The following is a 15,280-nucleotide window of genomic DNA, read 5'->3' on the forward strand; positions in this document are numbered from 1 at the left end:
GAGTGCTCTGATGGTGTTTCCTGCTTGGCAGGGGGTTGGACTCGATGGCCCTTGTGGTCTCTTCCAACTCTGTGATTCTATGAAATAATAAAAAGATGGTGTTACGGAAATGACATGGGGGCGGCCACATCTTTAAAATTCATAGAAAATCCATACTTTAACCGACACTCCTCATTCCAACGCCATTTTGACCCTTAAAGAAAGGTGGGTTTGGGCTCCACGTCCCTCCATGAACAGGGCACCCCACCTTAATTCCCCAAGTGTGAGAGCACAGACATGGCCCCCCACCCAGGGAGTGACCAGGGGGGTGTTAACGGAGAAATCTGAGGGCTCCCTTGGCCAAAAAACAAGGACACCAGCCAGGAATACCAGAGCAAAACAGCAGCCAGTAGGCTTGGTCTTGATTGAAGTCTGTCGCCACAGGACTCCCACCTGCCACAAGGTGGAACAAGATGGAAGCCCCAAACAAAAGAGAACCCAACTTTTATTAGTTAATCCCCATGTTACACCCCCCCCAAACTACATCACTCTTACATCACAGTTACATCACTAAAGGGGAGGTCTGGTGGCTGTAATCTGAGCATCCTGGACCCTGCCCCATGGTTCCCCTTGCCCTCCACCAAACACCCATCAAGTGGAACAAAAGAGATCTTTACATTTCCCTGTTTCCCAGCCAAGTTCATCACATCCTTTTGTCTTCATCTGGGTTTGTTGTTTCTGGAATGGCTACCTGTCTGACACTCAGGTATCAGGAGGCCAGGGATTATCCCTCAGGCAGAGGGGCTGCTGAGGAGCTGAGCTCACAGGTCTATAGGAATTTTTGGAGTTTTCCCAGTGAGCCAGTACATAGATCCATTGATCAGTGAATTCTTACATTTGGTATCGTGCAGCAAAGGCCCTTTGAATAGGCAGGAAGAACTGTGATGAAGTGTTTTGTGGGGGCAAGTCACAAAAGTCACAAAAGGGATTGTGCTGGTTTTGGTAGTGGGCTGCATGTGCATGATATCTGCTGGAGGGGCAACCCCCCCCCCCAATCTATACATAAATTCCTGCAACAGGGGCAACCATAGACATCTGCAGAGGCAGTTGAGCAAGTCAGGTGTTCTGAAAGCCCACTTCCAGACAAGTCCTGAGGGCAAGGAGATGTCAAGAGTTTTATTTTTCTTCCAGTGATGGGGACTTAAGGGGTGTTGGGAAAGGTGTCTGATCAAGTGATCTCATGTTGAACTTGCGTCACCCTTGCAGACCCCTCCCCATTTGTGACATGCTAGTGATGTAGTGATGATGTATCCATGATGCCCCTCGAAGTGTATTCTGGGGGAAAGAGGGAAGTTTTAAAAGAGGACATCACCCCATGCTCAGGGTTCTTATTCCTGGGGGGACCTGTTGCGCAACAATAAGGACCATGGTCTACTGACCGCTGTTTTGCTCCAAATTGCTTGGCTGGAACTTCCTTCTTTCACTGACCACATGGACCCGAGACAAGCTGGGCTTTTGAGTGGTCTCTCACCCCAGACTTTTTTCCATAACAAGCCAAACTATGAGGCAGAGAGGGGCAAGCAGCCAAGCTATGTTGAATTGGGAGAATTAAGGGAGGGGGGGAGCAGTTAGGGAACACTTCAATAGACAGTGTGGAAGCTTCTGTCCCCCGGGACGTGACACCGTTTGGGCCGGTTCTGTTGGGGAGGGGGAAAGGAGGAGGAGCCCGAGGGAGAAGCTCCATCATGCAGTAAAGGCTGGAATTCCTTGTCTGTTCTCGAAGCGACTGAATAAAGCATACCGTATTTTTCTGTGTATAAGACGAGCTTTTTTGACCCCAAAATGAGGTTTAAAATCTCAGGCTCGTCTTATACACAGGTAGGGCTGAGGGGGGACGTGCGAATGGTTTTTTGGTGCGAGCCTGAGATTGTAAGCGGTGATTGGCTCCTTCTAATCATGTGATTCAAATACCCTTGCGCACCCTAGTTATCTTATACCAGAGGTACACATGCCATCCATAGAGCAAATCAGCTCCTTCTAAGCCCAAGTTTTAAGCGGCAATTGGCCGCTTGGTTGTTTGGGGGAATGCTGAAAATTGGTGGAAACCGCAGGAGGGGAGAGAGGATCTTGTGTTCGAATTCTGATTGCGGGTTTCCCTTTGGGGCATCTGCTTGGCCCAGGAATAGGCAAACTCGGCCCTCCGGATGTTTTGGGACTACAACTCCCATCATCCCTAGCTAGCAGGACCAGTGGTCAGGGATGGTGGGAATTGTAGTCCCACAACATCTGGAGGGCCGGGTTTGCCTCTGCCTGGCTCGGCCCCTGTGAGGACAGAAGGCTGGACTAGCTGGGCCCCTGGTGTAAGCCTGCAGGGCTCTTGGTATATGCTCAGGAGCCAGTGTGGTGTAGTGGTTAAGAGCGGTGGACTCGTAATCTGGTGAACCAGGTTCGCTTCCCCGCTCCTCCACATGCAGCTGCTGGGTGACCTTGGGCCAGTCACACTTCTCTGAAGTCTCTCAGCCCCACTCACCCCACAGAGTGTTTGTTGTGGGGGAGGAAGGGAAAGGAGATTGTTAGCCGCTTTGAGACTTCGAGTAGTGATAAAGCGGGATATCAAATCCAAACTCCTCTTCTTCTTCTCTTAAATGATAAATTATTCCCCTGATTTGCCTTCACAGGACACTTTCGGTTGTGTCCCTCAGAGCAGCCCCCGCTGACATGTGATGCCATTTCCTTCTCCCTGAAACCGCCAAGAGCTTTTGCTACTTCCTTTCCAAAGCAGAAACCCACAAACTTCTGCCTTTTTGGGTCTGGGAAAGAGGAGGCTGAGCTATTGGCCATCTCCCCATATCTCCCCATGGAAGAGGGAGCAGCCTTGTTTTCTCCTGCTCCTGGAGGGCAGGACTCGAACCCGTGGCTTCACCTCTTGAATTATTCTTATTTACCCGCAACAGGGAGTACGGACTCATCCAAAACGCCGCGTGGGGCGGCATCTGGCAAGAGCAATGGGGCCTTTCAGAGATGCAAGCGCTTGGAACCCGACCCTTCGAGGTGGAACGGATTTGTTAAAGGTAAAACAGCCTATATTGCCTGTATTGTGATTTTAAATCTCTGCTGTGGCTCTATCACCAAAAGTAAAGGTAAAGGGACCCCTGACCATTAGGTCTAGTTGTGGCCGACTCTGGGGTTGTGGCGCTCATCTTGCTTTATTGGCCGAGGGAGCCGGCGTACAGCTTCCAGGTCATGTGGCCAGCAGGACTAAGCCGCTTCTGGCAAACCAGAGCAGTGCACAGAAACGCCGTTTACCTTCCCGCCGGAGCGGTACCTATTTATCTACTCGCACTTTGATGTGCTTTTGAACTGCTAGGTTGGCAGGAGCAGAGACTGAGCAACGGGAGCTCACCCCGTCGCGGGGATTCAAACCGCCGACCTTCTGATCGGCAAGTCCTAGGCTCTGTGGTTTCACCCACGGCGCCACCCACGTGTTAGAATATTTCCGTTCCTCCTTTAAAAGGGAGCAGGCTGTTGTGTGTCACAAGCCTGCGTACTTCCTGCTCACAGGGAGCTTCCGTTTTGTATATAGCTTTTGTTTCTGGCTGTTTCCTCGGCATGAAGGCAAGCAGTCATGTTTTTCCTTTGTCCTGACCAACGTTGAATAAAGCTGTAAATATGCTCTTCTGGGTGCATCTTCTGTTGCGGAGTCTGCTGAAAAGGGCGTGGAATTTGCTGCCAAGGAGTGTGGTTGAGTCTCCTTCTCTGGAGGTCTTTGGAGACTTTGGAGGTCTCCTTCTTTGGATCCCCTTCATGGATCACTGCCTTGCCATGGCGAAGGGGCTTGAAGAACTCAGAGAAGCTATGAACTATGCCGAGCAGGGCACCCAAGATGGACAGGTCATAGTGGAGAGTTTTGACCAAACGTGATCCACCTGGAGGAGGAACCGGCAAGCCACTCCTGTATCCCTGCCAAGAAAACTCCATGGACAAAGACAACAGGCATATAAAAGTTATGACGCTGGAAGATGAGCCCCTCAGGTCGGAAGGCGTCCAACATGCTACTGGGGAAGAGCGGAGGACAAGTACAAGTAGATCCAGAGCTGATGAAGAGAGTTCCAGAAAGACATCTACTTCTGCTTCATTGACTATGCAAAAAGCCTTTGACTGTGTCGACCACAGCAAACTATGGCAAGTTCTTAAAGAAATGGGAGTGCCTGATCACCTCATCTGTCTCCTGAGAAATCTCTATGTGGGACAAGAAGCTACAGTGAGAACTGGATATGGAACAACTGATTGGTTCAAAATTGGGAAAGGAGTACGGCAAGGCTGTATTTTGTCTCCTGCTTATTTAACTTATATGCAGAATTCATCATGCGAAAGGCTGGGCTGGATGAATCCCAAGCCGGAATTAAGATTGCTTATCAGAAATATCAACAACCTCAGATATGCAGATGACACAACCTTGATGGCAGAAAGTGAGGAGGAATTAAAAAACCTTTTATTGAGGGTGAAAGAGGAGAGCACAAAATATGGTCTGAAGCTCAACATCAAAAAAACGAAGATCATGGCCACTGGTCCCATCACCTCCTGGCAAATAGAAGGGGAAGAAATGGAGGCAGTGAGAGATTTTACTTTCTTGGGCTCCATGATCACTGCAGATGGTGACAGCAGCCACGAAATTAAGAGATGCCTGCTGCTTGGGAGGAAAGCAATGACAAACCTAGACAGCATTTTAAAAAGTAGAGACATCACCTTGCCACCAAAAGTCCGTATAGTAAAAGCTATGGTTTTCCCAGTAGTGATGTATGAAAGTGAGAGCTGGACCATAAAGAAGGCTGATCGCCGAAGAATTGACGCTTTTGAATTATGGTGCTGGAGGAAACTCTTGAGAGTCCCATGGACTGCAAGAAGATCAAACGCATCCATTCTGAAGGAAATCAGCCCTGAGTGCTCACTGGAAGGACAGGTCCTGAAGCTGAGGCTCCAATACTTTGGCCCCCTAATGGGAAGAGAAGACTCACTGGAAAAGACCCTGATGCTGGGAAAGATGGAGGGCACAAGGAGAAGGGGAAGACAGAGGACGAGATGGTTAGACAGTGTTCTCGAAGCTACCAGCATGAGTCTGACCAAACTGCGGGTGGCAGTGGAAGACAGGAGTGCCTGGCGTGCTCTGGTCCAGGGGGTCACGAAGAGTCGGACATGACTAAACGACTAAAAAAAAAAAAAAAAAAAAAGCAGAGCTTGACAACCATATGTCAGGAGTGCTCTGATGGTGTTTCCTGCTTGGCGGGGGGTTGGACTCGATGGCCGTTGTGGTCTCTTCCAACTCTGTGATTCTGTGATTCTATGAGTTTTGGAATGTGTCTGAGGCTCGTGTCGCTAATTGACTGATGCTGTTCTACGGGAGATTGAGAGATCATCTGGAGATGACGTGTAGGCTGCATGATGGCCTTTGTCTCTCTGGCAGTATCCCAACACTGCATCCCCATCACCAAAAGTACTTTCTCCCAAACTTGGATTTACGCCTCCAGATATTTTTCCTTTTATCCGTTAAGCCAAATACTAAAATAATCAGTCTTTTCTTCTGTTTTTCTTTCTTTCTCTCTCCGTTCTCCTTCCTTGGCAGATTGTACCATGTGCTTCCCGAAATACCACATCTGGCAACCTTGCTATCTCACGGCCAGGCCAAAGGGATCCGTCACCCTGCCCTGCACCTTCAACTACACCTGGGAGGCTCGAGAGACGGCCCAGGTGTATTGGCGCTTAGGAAACTTTCACGGAGAGTTCATCTTCAACCACACCCACGACCCCACCCAGAAGTACACCCACCCAAACTACACAGGGCGGGTGTCTCTGGTCGGGGACCTGTCAAAGGGGCTCGATGCATCAATCCAGATCGAGAATCTGCGGGAGTCGGACTCCAATCTATATTTCTGTGGCGTCTCCATACAGACACTTCATGAAGGTGTGAAGCATTGGCGAAACATCGAGGGGACAAACCTCACGGTCACAGGTGAGCTGGCACATTTTTTAAAATGTTGCTTATTTTTGAGTTTTACAATTACACTTCCATCCCCTTCTTATACAATAGTTCTGTTTGACTTCCCACCCAGTGTTCCATGACTGTTCTTGCTTAGCTGCAAATACATTAATTATTCCTTTGCCCTATTTTCTACACTCCAGTATCTTTCATAGTAACAACTGTTGGTCACAAAGTACCTCCCTACCTGGAATTTATATTTGAGGTCCATTTTTTTTTGCAAATATTCCCCCAGGTATTCTCTTGGTTTCCACTCTCTTGCATATTCTATCCTTGCTGCTGTTCTTGCGTATAAGAAGTAGGTTGTGGGCTTTCTTTGGTAATTCATTCCCAAGTACGAAAAATGCTTCCCATTTCTTGGGGAAGGTAAATTTAAAGATTTTCTTTAACTCATTGTACACCACCTCCCCAAAGTCTTTAGCCCATTTACAATTCCACCATAAATGAATAAAGGAACCCTCTGCTTCAAGACATTTCCAACACATTTTTTGAATTTCTTTTGTATATTTAAGCCTATTTAACTGGTGTCAAATACCATCTATACTGCATTTTATACCTATTTTCTCTTATTTGATAACATGCCGAAAAATTGATTGTTAGATTCCATAATTTTCCCCACTCGTCAATTCCGATATTACGCCCCATATCAATAGCCCATTTTATCACAACCTCCTTAATGAGTTTGTCTTTAGTCTCCCACTCTAGCAGTAGTTTATATATATTAGAGATTAGTTTTTTATTGGGCCCCAAAATCACCCTTTCAAATTTTGATCCTTCTTGGACAAATCCTCTCACTTTGTCTTTTTAAAGCTTCTCCTTTATCTGGAAGTATTGAAATGAGCCGTGTATCCAATTAGACACCTCCTCCCTATCTTTTAATTTTATGTTGCCATCTTTGTATCCAAGGAGATCTTTGTACTTTCCCCATATTCTGTCCACGTTTAGCTTTTTCACTGCAACCGCTTCCACCGGTGAGATCCAACTGGGAGTCTTTCTTTCCAAAATACCTTTATGTCTCATCCAAACCTTACATAGACTCCTTCTAATCATGTGATTCAAAAACCCTTGCGCACCCTAGTTATCTTATACCAGAGGTACACATGCCATCCATAGAGCAAATCAGCTCCTTCTAAGCCCAAGTTTTAAGTGGCAATTGGCCGCTTGGTTGTTTGGGGGAATGCTGAAAATTGGTGGAAACTGCAGGAGGGGAGAGAGGATCTTGTGTTCGAATCCTGATTGCGGGTTTCCATTTGGGGCGTCTGCTTGGTCCAGGAATAGGCAAACTCGGCCCTCCGGATGTTTTGGGACTACAACTCACATCATCCCTAGCTAGCAGGACCAGTGGACAGGGATGGTGGGAATTGTAGTCCCACAACATCTGGAGGGCCGGGTTTGCCTATGCCTGGCTCGGCCCCTGTGAGGACAGAAGGCTGGACTAGCTGGGCCCCTAGTCTAAGCCTGCAGGGCTCTTGGTATATGCTCAGGAGCCAGCATGGTGTAGTGGTTAAGAGCGGTGGACTCGTAATCTGGGGAACCGGGTTCGCGTCTCCGCTCCTCCACATGCAGCTGCTGGGTGACCTTGGGCCAGTCATACTTCTCTGAAGTCTCTCAGCCCCACTCACCCCACAGAGTGTTTGTTGTGGGGAAGGAAGGGAAAGGAGATTGCTAGCTGCTTTGAGACTCCTGAAGGGGAGTGATAAAGCGGGATATCAAATCCAAACTCCTTCTTCTTCTCTTAAATGATAAATTATTCCCCTGATTTGCCTTCACAGGACACTTTCGGTTGTGTCCCTCAGAGCCGCCCCCGCTGACACGAAGGGAAAGGGCCGTGTTATGACATTTCCTTCTCCCTGAAACCGCCAAGAGCTTTTGCTACTTCCTTTCCAAAGCAGAAACCTGCAAACCTCTGCCTTTTTGGGTCTGGGAAAGAGGAGGCTGAGCTATTGGCCATCTCCCCAGATCTCCCCATGGAAGAGGGAGCAGCCTTGTTTTCTCCTGCTCCTGGAGGGCAGGACTCGAACCCGTGGCTTCACCTCTTGAATTATTCTTATTCTCATTTACCCGCAACAGGGAGTACGGACTCATCCAAAACGCCGCGTGGGGCGGCAGCTGGCGAGAGCAATGGGGCCTTTCAGAGATGCAAGCGCTTGGAACCCGACCCTTCGAGGTGGAACGGAGCAATGCAAGGTTGGAAGGGGGCACAGAAACCCCCCAGGGCAAAGGGGGAACCAGGGCCTTCTCCAAGGACCAGAAGGAGGGCTGCTGGATTAGGCCAGAGGGGGGGCCACCTGGCCCAGCATCCTCTTCCCCCAGGGGCCAACCAAAAAGTGGGGGGGGGGGATGAGTGTTCGGACCCCTGGGCTCTCACTTGTGGGGTGCCTCAGGGTTCCGTCCTCTCCCCCATGCTTTTCAACATCTACATGAAGCCGCTGGGAGAGATCATCAGGGGGTTTGGGCTGGGTGTCCATCAGTATGCGGATGATACCCAGCTCTACCTCTCTTTCAAATCAGAACCAGTGAAGGCGGTGAAGGTCCTGTGTGAGTGCTTGGAGGCGGTTGGAGGATGGATGGTGGCTAATGCATTGAGGTTGAATCCTGACAAGACAGAAGTTCTGTTCTTGGGGGACAGGGGGTGGGCGGGTGTGGAGGACTCCCTGGTCCTGAATGGAGTAACTGTGCCCTTGAAGGACCAGGTGTGCAGCCTGGGAGTCATTCTGGACTCACCGCTGTCCATGGAGGTGCAGGTTAATTCTGTGCCCAGGGCAGCTGTCTCCCAGCTCCATCTGGTACGCAGGATGAGACCCTACCTGCCCGCAAACTGCCTGGCCTGAGTGGTGCATGCTCTGGTTATCTCCCACTTGGACTACTGCCATGCGCTCTGCGTGGGGCTACCTCTGAAGGTGTCTCGGAAACTACAACTAATCCAGAATGCGGCAGCCAGACTGGGGACTGGGACCACATAACACCGGTCCTGAAAGATCTTCATTGGCTCCCAGGTCGTTTCCGAGCACAATTCAAAGTGTTGGTGCTGACCTTGAAAGCCCTAAACGGCCTCAAAGGCCCAGTAGACCTGAAGGAGCGTCTTCACCCCGGACACCAGGGTCCCTCTCCCGAGGGTCTTCTGGCGGGTCCCTCCCTGCGAGAAGTGAGGTTACAGCGAACCAGGAGGAGGGCCTTCTCGGTGGTGGCGCCTGCCCTGTGGACCTTGTAGAGTTATCAAGCCATCCTTTTGTTTTTATACAAATAATGTTTGAAGCTGTTACCGTTTTTTGAAACTAAGTTATACTGTCCGTGTTCTCTTGCTGCTGTATGGAAAAGCACATGAAATACTTTGTAAGTAAACCATTTTTACCTTACCAAACATGCAGTCTCTTTTATGCCAAGGGAGGTGGGAAACTTTGGGAAGTGACTTAAAAGGAGATATTTTAAAGGTAAAACAGCGTATATTGCCTGTTTTGTGATTTTAAATCTCTGCTGTGGCTCTATCACCAAAAGTGCTTTCTCCCAAACTTGGATTTATGCCTCCAGAAGAATTTCCATTTATCCGTTAACCCAAAAACTAAAATAACCAGTCTTCTGTTTTTCTTTCTTTCTCTCTCCGTTCTGCTTCCTTTGCAGATTGTACCATGTGCTTCCCGGAATACCACATGTGGCAACCTTGCCATCTCACGGCCAGGCCAAAGGGGTCCGTCACCCTGCCCTGCACCTTCAACTACACCTGGGAGGCTCGAGAGACGGCCCAGGTGTATTGGCGCTTAGGAAACTTTCACGGAGAGTTCATCTTCAACCACACCCACGACCCCACCCAGAAGTACACCCACCCAAACTACACAGGGCGGGTGTCTCTGGTCGGGGACCTGTCAAAGGGGCTCGATGCATCAATCCAGATCGAGAATCTGCGGGAGTCGGACTCCAATCTATATATCTGCGGCGTCTCCGTACAGACAGTTCATGACGGTGTGAAGCATTGGCGAAACATCGAGGGGACAAACCTCACGGTCACAGGTGAGCTGGCACATTTTTAAAAATGTTGCTTATTTTTGAGTTTTACAATTACACTTCCATCCCCTTCTTATACAATAGTTCTGTTTGACTTCCCACCCAGCGTTCCATGACTGTTCTTGCTTAGCTGCAAATACATTAATTATTCCTTTGCCCTATTTTCTACACTCTAGTATCTTTTATAGTAACAACTGTTGGTCACAAAGTACCTCCCTATCTGGAATTTATATTTGAGGTCCATTTTTTTTTTTGGCAAATATTCCCCTAGGTATTCTCTTGGTTTCCACTCTCTTGCATATTCTATCTTTGCTGCTGTTCTTGCGTATAAGAAGTAGGTTGTGGGCTTTCTTTGGTAATTCGTTCCCAAGTACGAAAAATGCTTCCCATTTCTTGGGGTAGGTAAATTTAAAGATTTTCTTTAACTCATTGTACACCACCTCCCCAAAGTCTTTAGCCCATTTACAGTTCCACCATAAATGAATAAAGGAACCCTTGCTTCAAGACATTTCCAACACATTTTTTGAATTTCTTTTGTACATTTAAGCCAATTTAACTGGTGTCAAATACCATCTATACTGCATTTCATACCTATTTTCTCTTATTTGATAACATGCCGAAAAATTTATTGTTAGATTCCATAATTTTCCCCACTCGTCAATTCCGATATTACGCCCCATATCAATAGCCCATTTTATCACAACCTCCTTAATGAGTTTGTCTTTAGTCTCCCACTCTAGCAGTAGTTTATATATATTAGAGATTCGTTTTTTATTGGGCCCCAAAATCACCCTTTCAAATTCTGATCCTTCTTTCACAAATCCTCTCTCTTTGTCTTTTTACATCTTCTCCTTTATCTGAAAGTATTGAAATTAGCCGTGTATCCAATTAGACACCTCCTCCCTATCTTTTAATTTTATGTTGCCATCTTTGTATCCAAGGAGATCTTTGTACGTATTCTGTCCACGTCTAGCCTTTTCACTGCAACCGCTTCCACCGGTGAGATCCAACTGGGAGTCTTTCTTTCCAAACCTTACATAGACTCCTTCTAATCATGTGATTCAAAAACCCTTGTGCACCCTAGTTTTCTTATACCAGAGGTACACATGCCATCCATAGAGCAAATCAGCTCCTTCTAAGCCCAGTACATTTGCATCCTTCAATTTGACCCACACCTTCATCCATCTTAGACAGGTTGCTTCATAATATAATTGCTTGAACACCATTCGTAAAGGCCAATCCGATGTCCATATAATCTAGGATCTTTGTCGTAAAGGTCCATGAGACATTGTCAAAGGCCTTTTCCCAGTGGTGGCAATGTTATTCTTGAACCTCAGTCACCATACATGGTGACAAGACATTTCAAAGTGCTAACATTCTGACAATCCCCAGTCACAAAATGCGCCTGGCGCCTGGCTAATTTCGAATGCTGCCTCAGCCCACATCTCTCTCCACAGCAGCCCCCTTCGCCCCAGGGTGAGCACTCCATTCTGCTTGGTTCAAAGGGGCCCCCGGGGGATGGCAGTGGAGCCTCAGCCTGAGGCAGAGCAGAAAATGGGGATCCACCCTCTTCCAGTCGAAGGTCTAAGTGTCCACCCAAGGCAAGTAGACCCACAAGTGCCTCCCCACCACCACCCTAGACAGCGAAAATACCACACCACAGAAAACACATTAGCTACATCTTCCCAGAGAGAAGATGGGGCCAGCTTGCTTCCTGCTGCTCCAGAGGGCAGGACCTGAAGCAACGGATCCACATTGCAAGAAAGGAGATTTCGACTAAACATTAGGAAGAATTTTATCAGGGTAAGAGCTTGTTCAACAGAGGAACGGTCTCAAAAAACAAACAAAAAACAACAACACAGAGGAATGGCCTCCCCGTAAGGTGGTGGCCTCTCCTTCCTTGGAGCCTTTTCCTTGGATGGCCACCTGTCAACGAGTCTTCAGCGGTGATTTCTGTACGGCAGGGGGTTGGGCTGGATGACCTTGAAGGTCCCTTCCAAACATGCAGTTTTATATTTCAACGAGGCGCTGCTCTCTCCCCAATGCTGAGGAGGTGCAAATGCAAATGGCAAGCGCCCAGATCAGGAGGCCCTTGAGGGTGCATGAAATGGCTTGTGGGCTCCTGTGGGTGCCCCCCCCCCATCCTTGAAAGAAATGCCCTTGTGCCAGGCCACTGCAGTGTGTGCCCGTCCTCAGCCTCTGCCTTGTGCCTCAGCCTAAGTCTTGCTTTCTTCCTGCCCCCCAGGTCCTCCACTGCCGGACTCCCCCAGCTTCAACTTCGGCCTTGTAGGTCTGGTGATTAGGGGAACCCTTGTAGGTGCCCTCCCTCTGGGGCTGCTTGTGTTCCTTGTCTGGAGAAAAGGTAGGGGGGCTGTTGTGGGGCAGGGAGGGAGGGGGCAGTTACTGCGCTAGGGTCCGTCTCTCCCTCCAACCTGGCCCTCCAGAGGCGACAGCTGGGAAGCCCCCCCTGCATTTCTGTGTGATGCAGGAATTTATGTACAGGTTGGGGGGGGGTTGCCCCTCCAGCAGATATCCTGCACATGCAGCCCACTACCAAAATCAGCACAATCGCTTTTGTGACTTTTGTGACTTGTCCCCACAAAACACTTCATCGCAGTTTCTTCCTATCTATTCAAAGAGCCTTTGCTGCACGATACCAAATGTAAGAATTCACTGATCAATGGATCTGTGTCCTGTCTCACTGGGAAAACTTCAGAAATTCATCTAGACCTGTGAGCTCAGCTACTCAGCAGCCCCTCTGCCTGAGGGATAATCCCTGGCCTCCTGATACCTGAGTGCCAGACAGGTAGACATTCCAGAAATAACAAACCCAGATGAAGACAAAAGGGTGGGATGAACTTGGCTGGGAAACAGGGAAATGGAAAGATCTCTTTTGCTCCACTTGATGGGTGTTTGGTGGAGGGCAAGGGGAACCATGGGGCAGGGTCCAGGATGCCCAGATTCCTGCCACCAGACCTCCCCTTTCGTGATGTAACCGTGATGTATTAGTGATGTCGTTTGAGGGGGGTGTAACATGGGGATTAGCAGCCAATAAAAGTTTGGGGTCTTCTTTTATTCTGGGCTTCCATCTTGTTCCACCCGGTGGCAGGTGGGAGTCCTGTCGCGACAGACTTCAATCAAGACCAAGCCTCCTGGCTGCTGTTTGGCTCTGGTATTCCTGGGTGGGGTCCTTGTTTTTTGTCCAAGGGATCCCTCAGATTTCTCCATTAACTCCATCACTGCCTCCCACGGCAGGGAGTTCCACAGTGTAACAGATGTGCTGGTTAGAGCTGATAGTGTTGGCAGCCCAAAACATCTGGAGGGCCACCTGGCTGACAGATGCCAGCCCTGACGGCTTCAGGGTCCTCAGCAAAACATCAAAGGCATGGGACCTTCTTTGAAGGTTTTTAAGCAGAGGTTGGTGACCCTCTGCCAGGGATTCTTCAGCTGAGAATCCTGCAAGGCAGGGGGCCAGACTGGATGTCCTTTGGGGGTCCCTTCCAACTCTACAATTCTGTGATTCTATGGCCAAAGGAAAAAGCTCTCAGCACCAAATGTTGGCCTGGGGAGGGGAGGGGAGGCAGAGGGAGATGAGCGGAGGGAGGTGGGGGCAGGGAGAATTGTATTTCAACATTCAGTTCATAAGTTTAGTGCAGGGGTAGGCAACCTAAGGCCCAGGGGCTGGATCCGGCCCTGTTAAGTTGTGGGTGAACATATCAGACGACACAGTGATTCTTCAAACAGCTCTTGTTTATTCAGAGGCCAGAACAGAACTGAACTGAGGAGCTCAGTCAGCCTGCTTATATAGAGCTCCAGTACAACGTAACTGTTGCAACTTTCTAAAACTATCCAATCACTGAACGTCACTTTCAACCCTTCATTTGCATAACTATCTACAGTATCCCCCTGCTGGCCCAGGGTGAGGACTTCAGTACATAACAGGCCCAATCGCCTTCTCAATCTGGCTCACGGACGGTCCGGGAATCAGCATGTTTTTACATGAGTAGAATGTGCCCTTTTATTTAAAATGCATCTCTGTGTTATTTGTGGGGCATAGGAATTCGTTCATTATTCTGCGTAATGCAGAACATGCCAGATTGACGGGAAGAATTCGAGACCAGGATGAACAGAAGTTTCAAGAAAGTTGGAGTAAACTTATGGTGTACATAAAAGATCATTGTAAAGCCTTAAAAACACTGGCAGGACTGGAATAACCCTAACTCTTACAACGTATGGCAGATATAAAGTTAAATAAATAGAATACGCAATATAAGAAAATATAAGATACTCATTGAAGGGGTGGAGGGGAGTCATAAGCTTGGCAGAGGTAAGGTAATTATGTGATATATGTATATTACAACTGGATGTTTAAAGAAAATAATAAACATTTATTGGGGGAGAAAGGAATTTGTTCATTATTATTATTTTTCCCCAAATATAGTCCGGCCCCCACAAGGTCTGAGGGACAGTGGACTGGCCCCCTGCTGAAAAGCTTTGCTGACCCCTGGCTTAAAACTTGCCTCTCTAAGCTGCAAAGGGATGCTGTCTGCTGAATTTACAAGGAAGGGCGGATAATCTCTAATGCTCTCTTGGCATCTATTCACATCCCTACAATTCCAACTTTACAAGTCTACGATCTCTTAATGTTGGGTCACCCCTGTCAGCCAGACTTGAATTTGTTCATTATTATTTTTTCAAAATATAGTCTGGCCCACCACATGGTCTGAGGGACAGTGGACCGGCCCATGGCTGAAAAAGTTTGCTGACCCCTGGTTTCGTGTTCTAGCCAAAGGCCGTGTCAAATTTGTATTCGGCAAGAGTATTAATAAAATTATACAGAACATCCACCCATAATCTTAAAATCCACAATATAAAAACTTGACTTTGCAGAGTTCCTGATCATTAAAATGGAGTTTCCCTTCTGCATCTCCGACAGCTCCAATTCTAACAATATTTCACCTTTTTAAGATTTTCCAACATCTGCGAGTTAAGAGAGAGAGACGATGCCAGACACAGCAACAGACGTACTGTGGGATATTTACAATCCTCTCCTCACATCTCTACACATCCCTGCGCTATCTTGATTTCAGATTAGACCTCCGAATCATCAAAACAATTTATAGCAATTTTATCTGACTCATTCTCTTCCTGTTGTTGTTTTTCCCAGCCTGTGCCAAGAGAGCAGCTCCATCTGTCACAAAGCCATGATTGTCGCTCCAAAGAAACCGACCCATTTCTGCCGGCGTGTGTGAATAAATCTCTCAGAAA

General features: G+C 48.1%; 1 protein-coding gene across 5 annotated transcripts in view; it reads left to right on the forward strand.

Moving 5' to 3' along the window:
• The window catches only part of LOC310662934 (uncharacterized protein), a 33,814-nt gene that overhangs the window by 1,589 nt on the left and 16,945 nt on the right, over window positions 1–15,280 (forward strand). For 2 of the 5 annotated variants that reach the window (XR_014504344.1, XM_083410326.1), the window contains exons 1-4: window positions 2,723–3,050; window positions 5,600–5,986; window positions 8,084–8,200; window positions 9,632–10,018. Coding sequence is in view for 4 of the 5 variants with exons in the window: in XM_083410326.1 (XP_083266452.1) it covers window positions 2,837–3,050; window positions 5,600–5,986; window positions 8,084–8,200; window positions 9,632–10,018 (1,105 nt within the window). In the remaining variant the exon portion in view is untranslated. Of the gene's footprint in view, window positions 1–2,720; window positions 3,051–5,599; window positions 5,987–8,083; window positions 8,201–9,631; window positions 10,019–15,280 lie in introns of those variants that run through there. The other 3 variants (XM_083410327.1, XM_083410329.1, XM_083410328.1) reach the window with 3 other exon arrangements.

Source organism: Podarcis tiliguerta, assembly GCF_965153285.1.
Source record: "Podarcis tiliguerta genome assembly, chromosome: 13".
Lineage (NCBI taxonomy): Eukaryota > Metazoa > Chordata > Lepidosauria > Squamata > Lacertidae > Podarcis > Podarcis tiliguerta.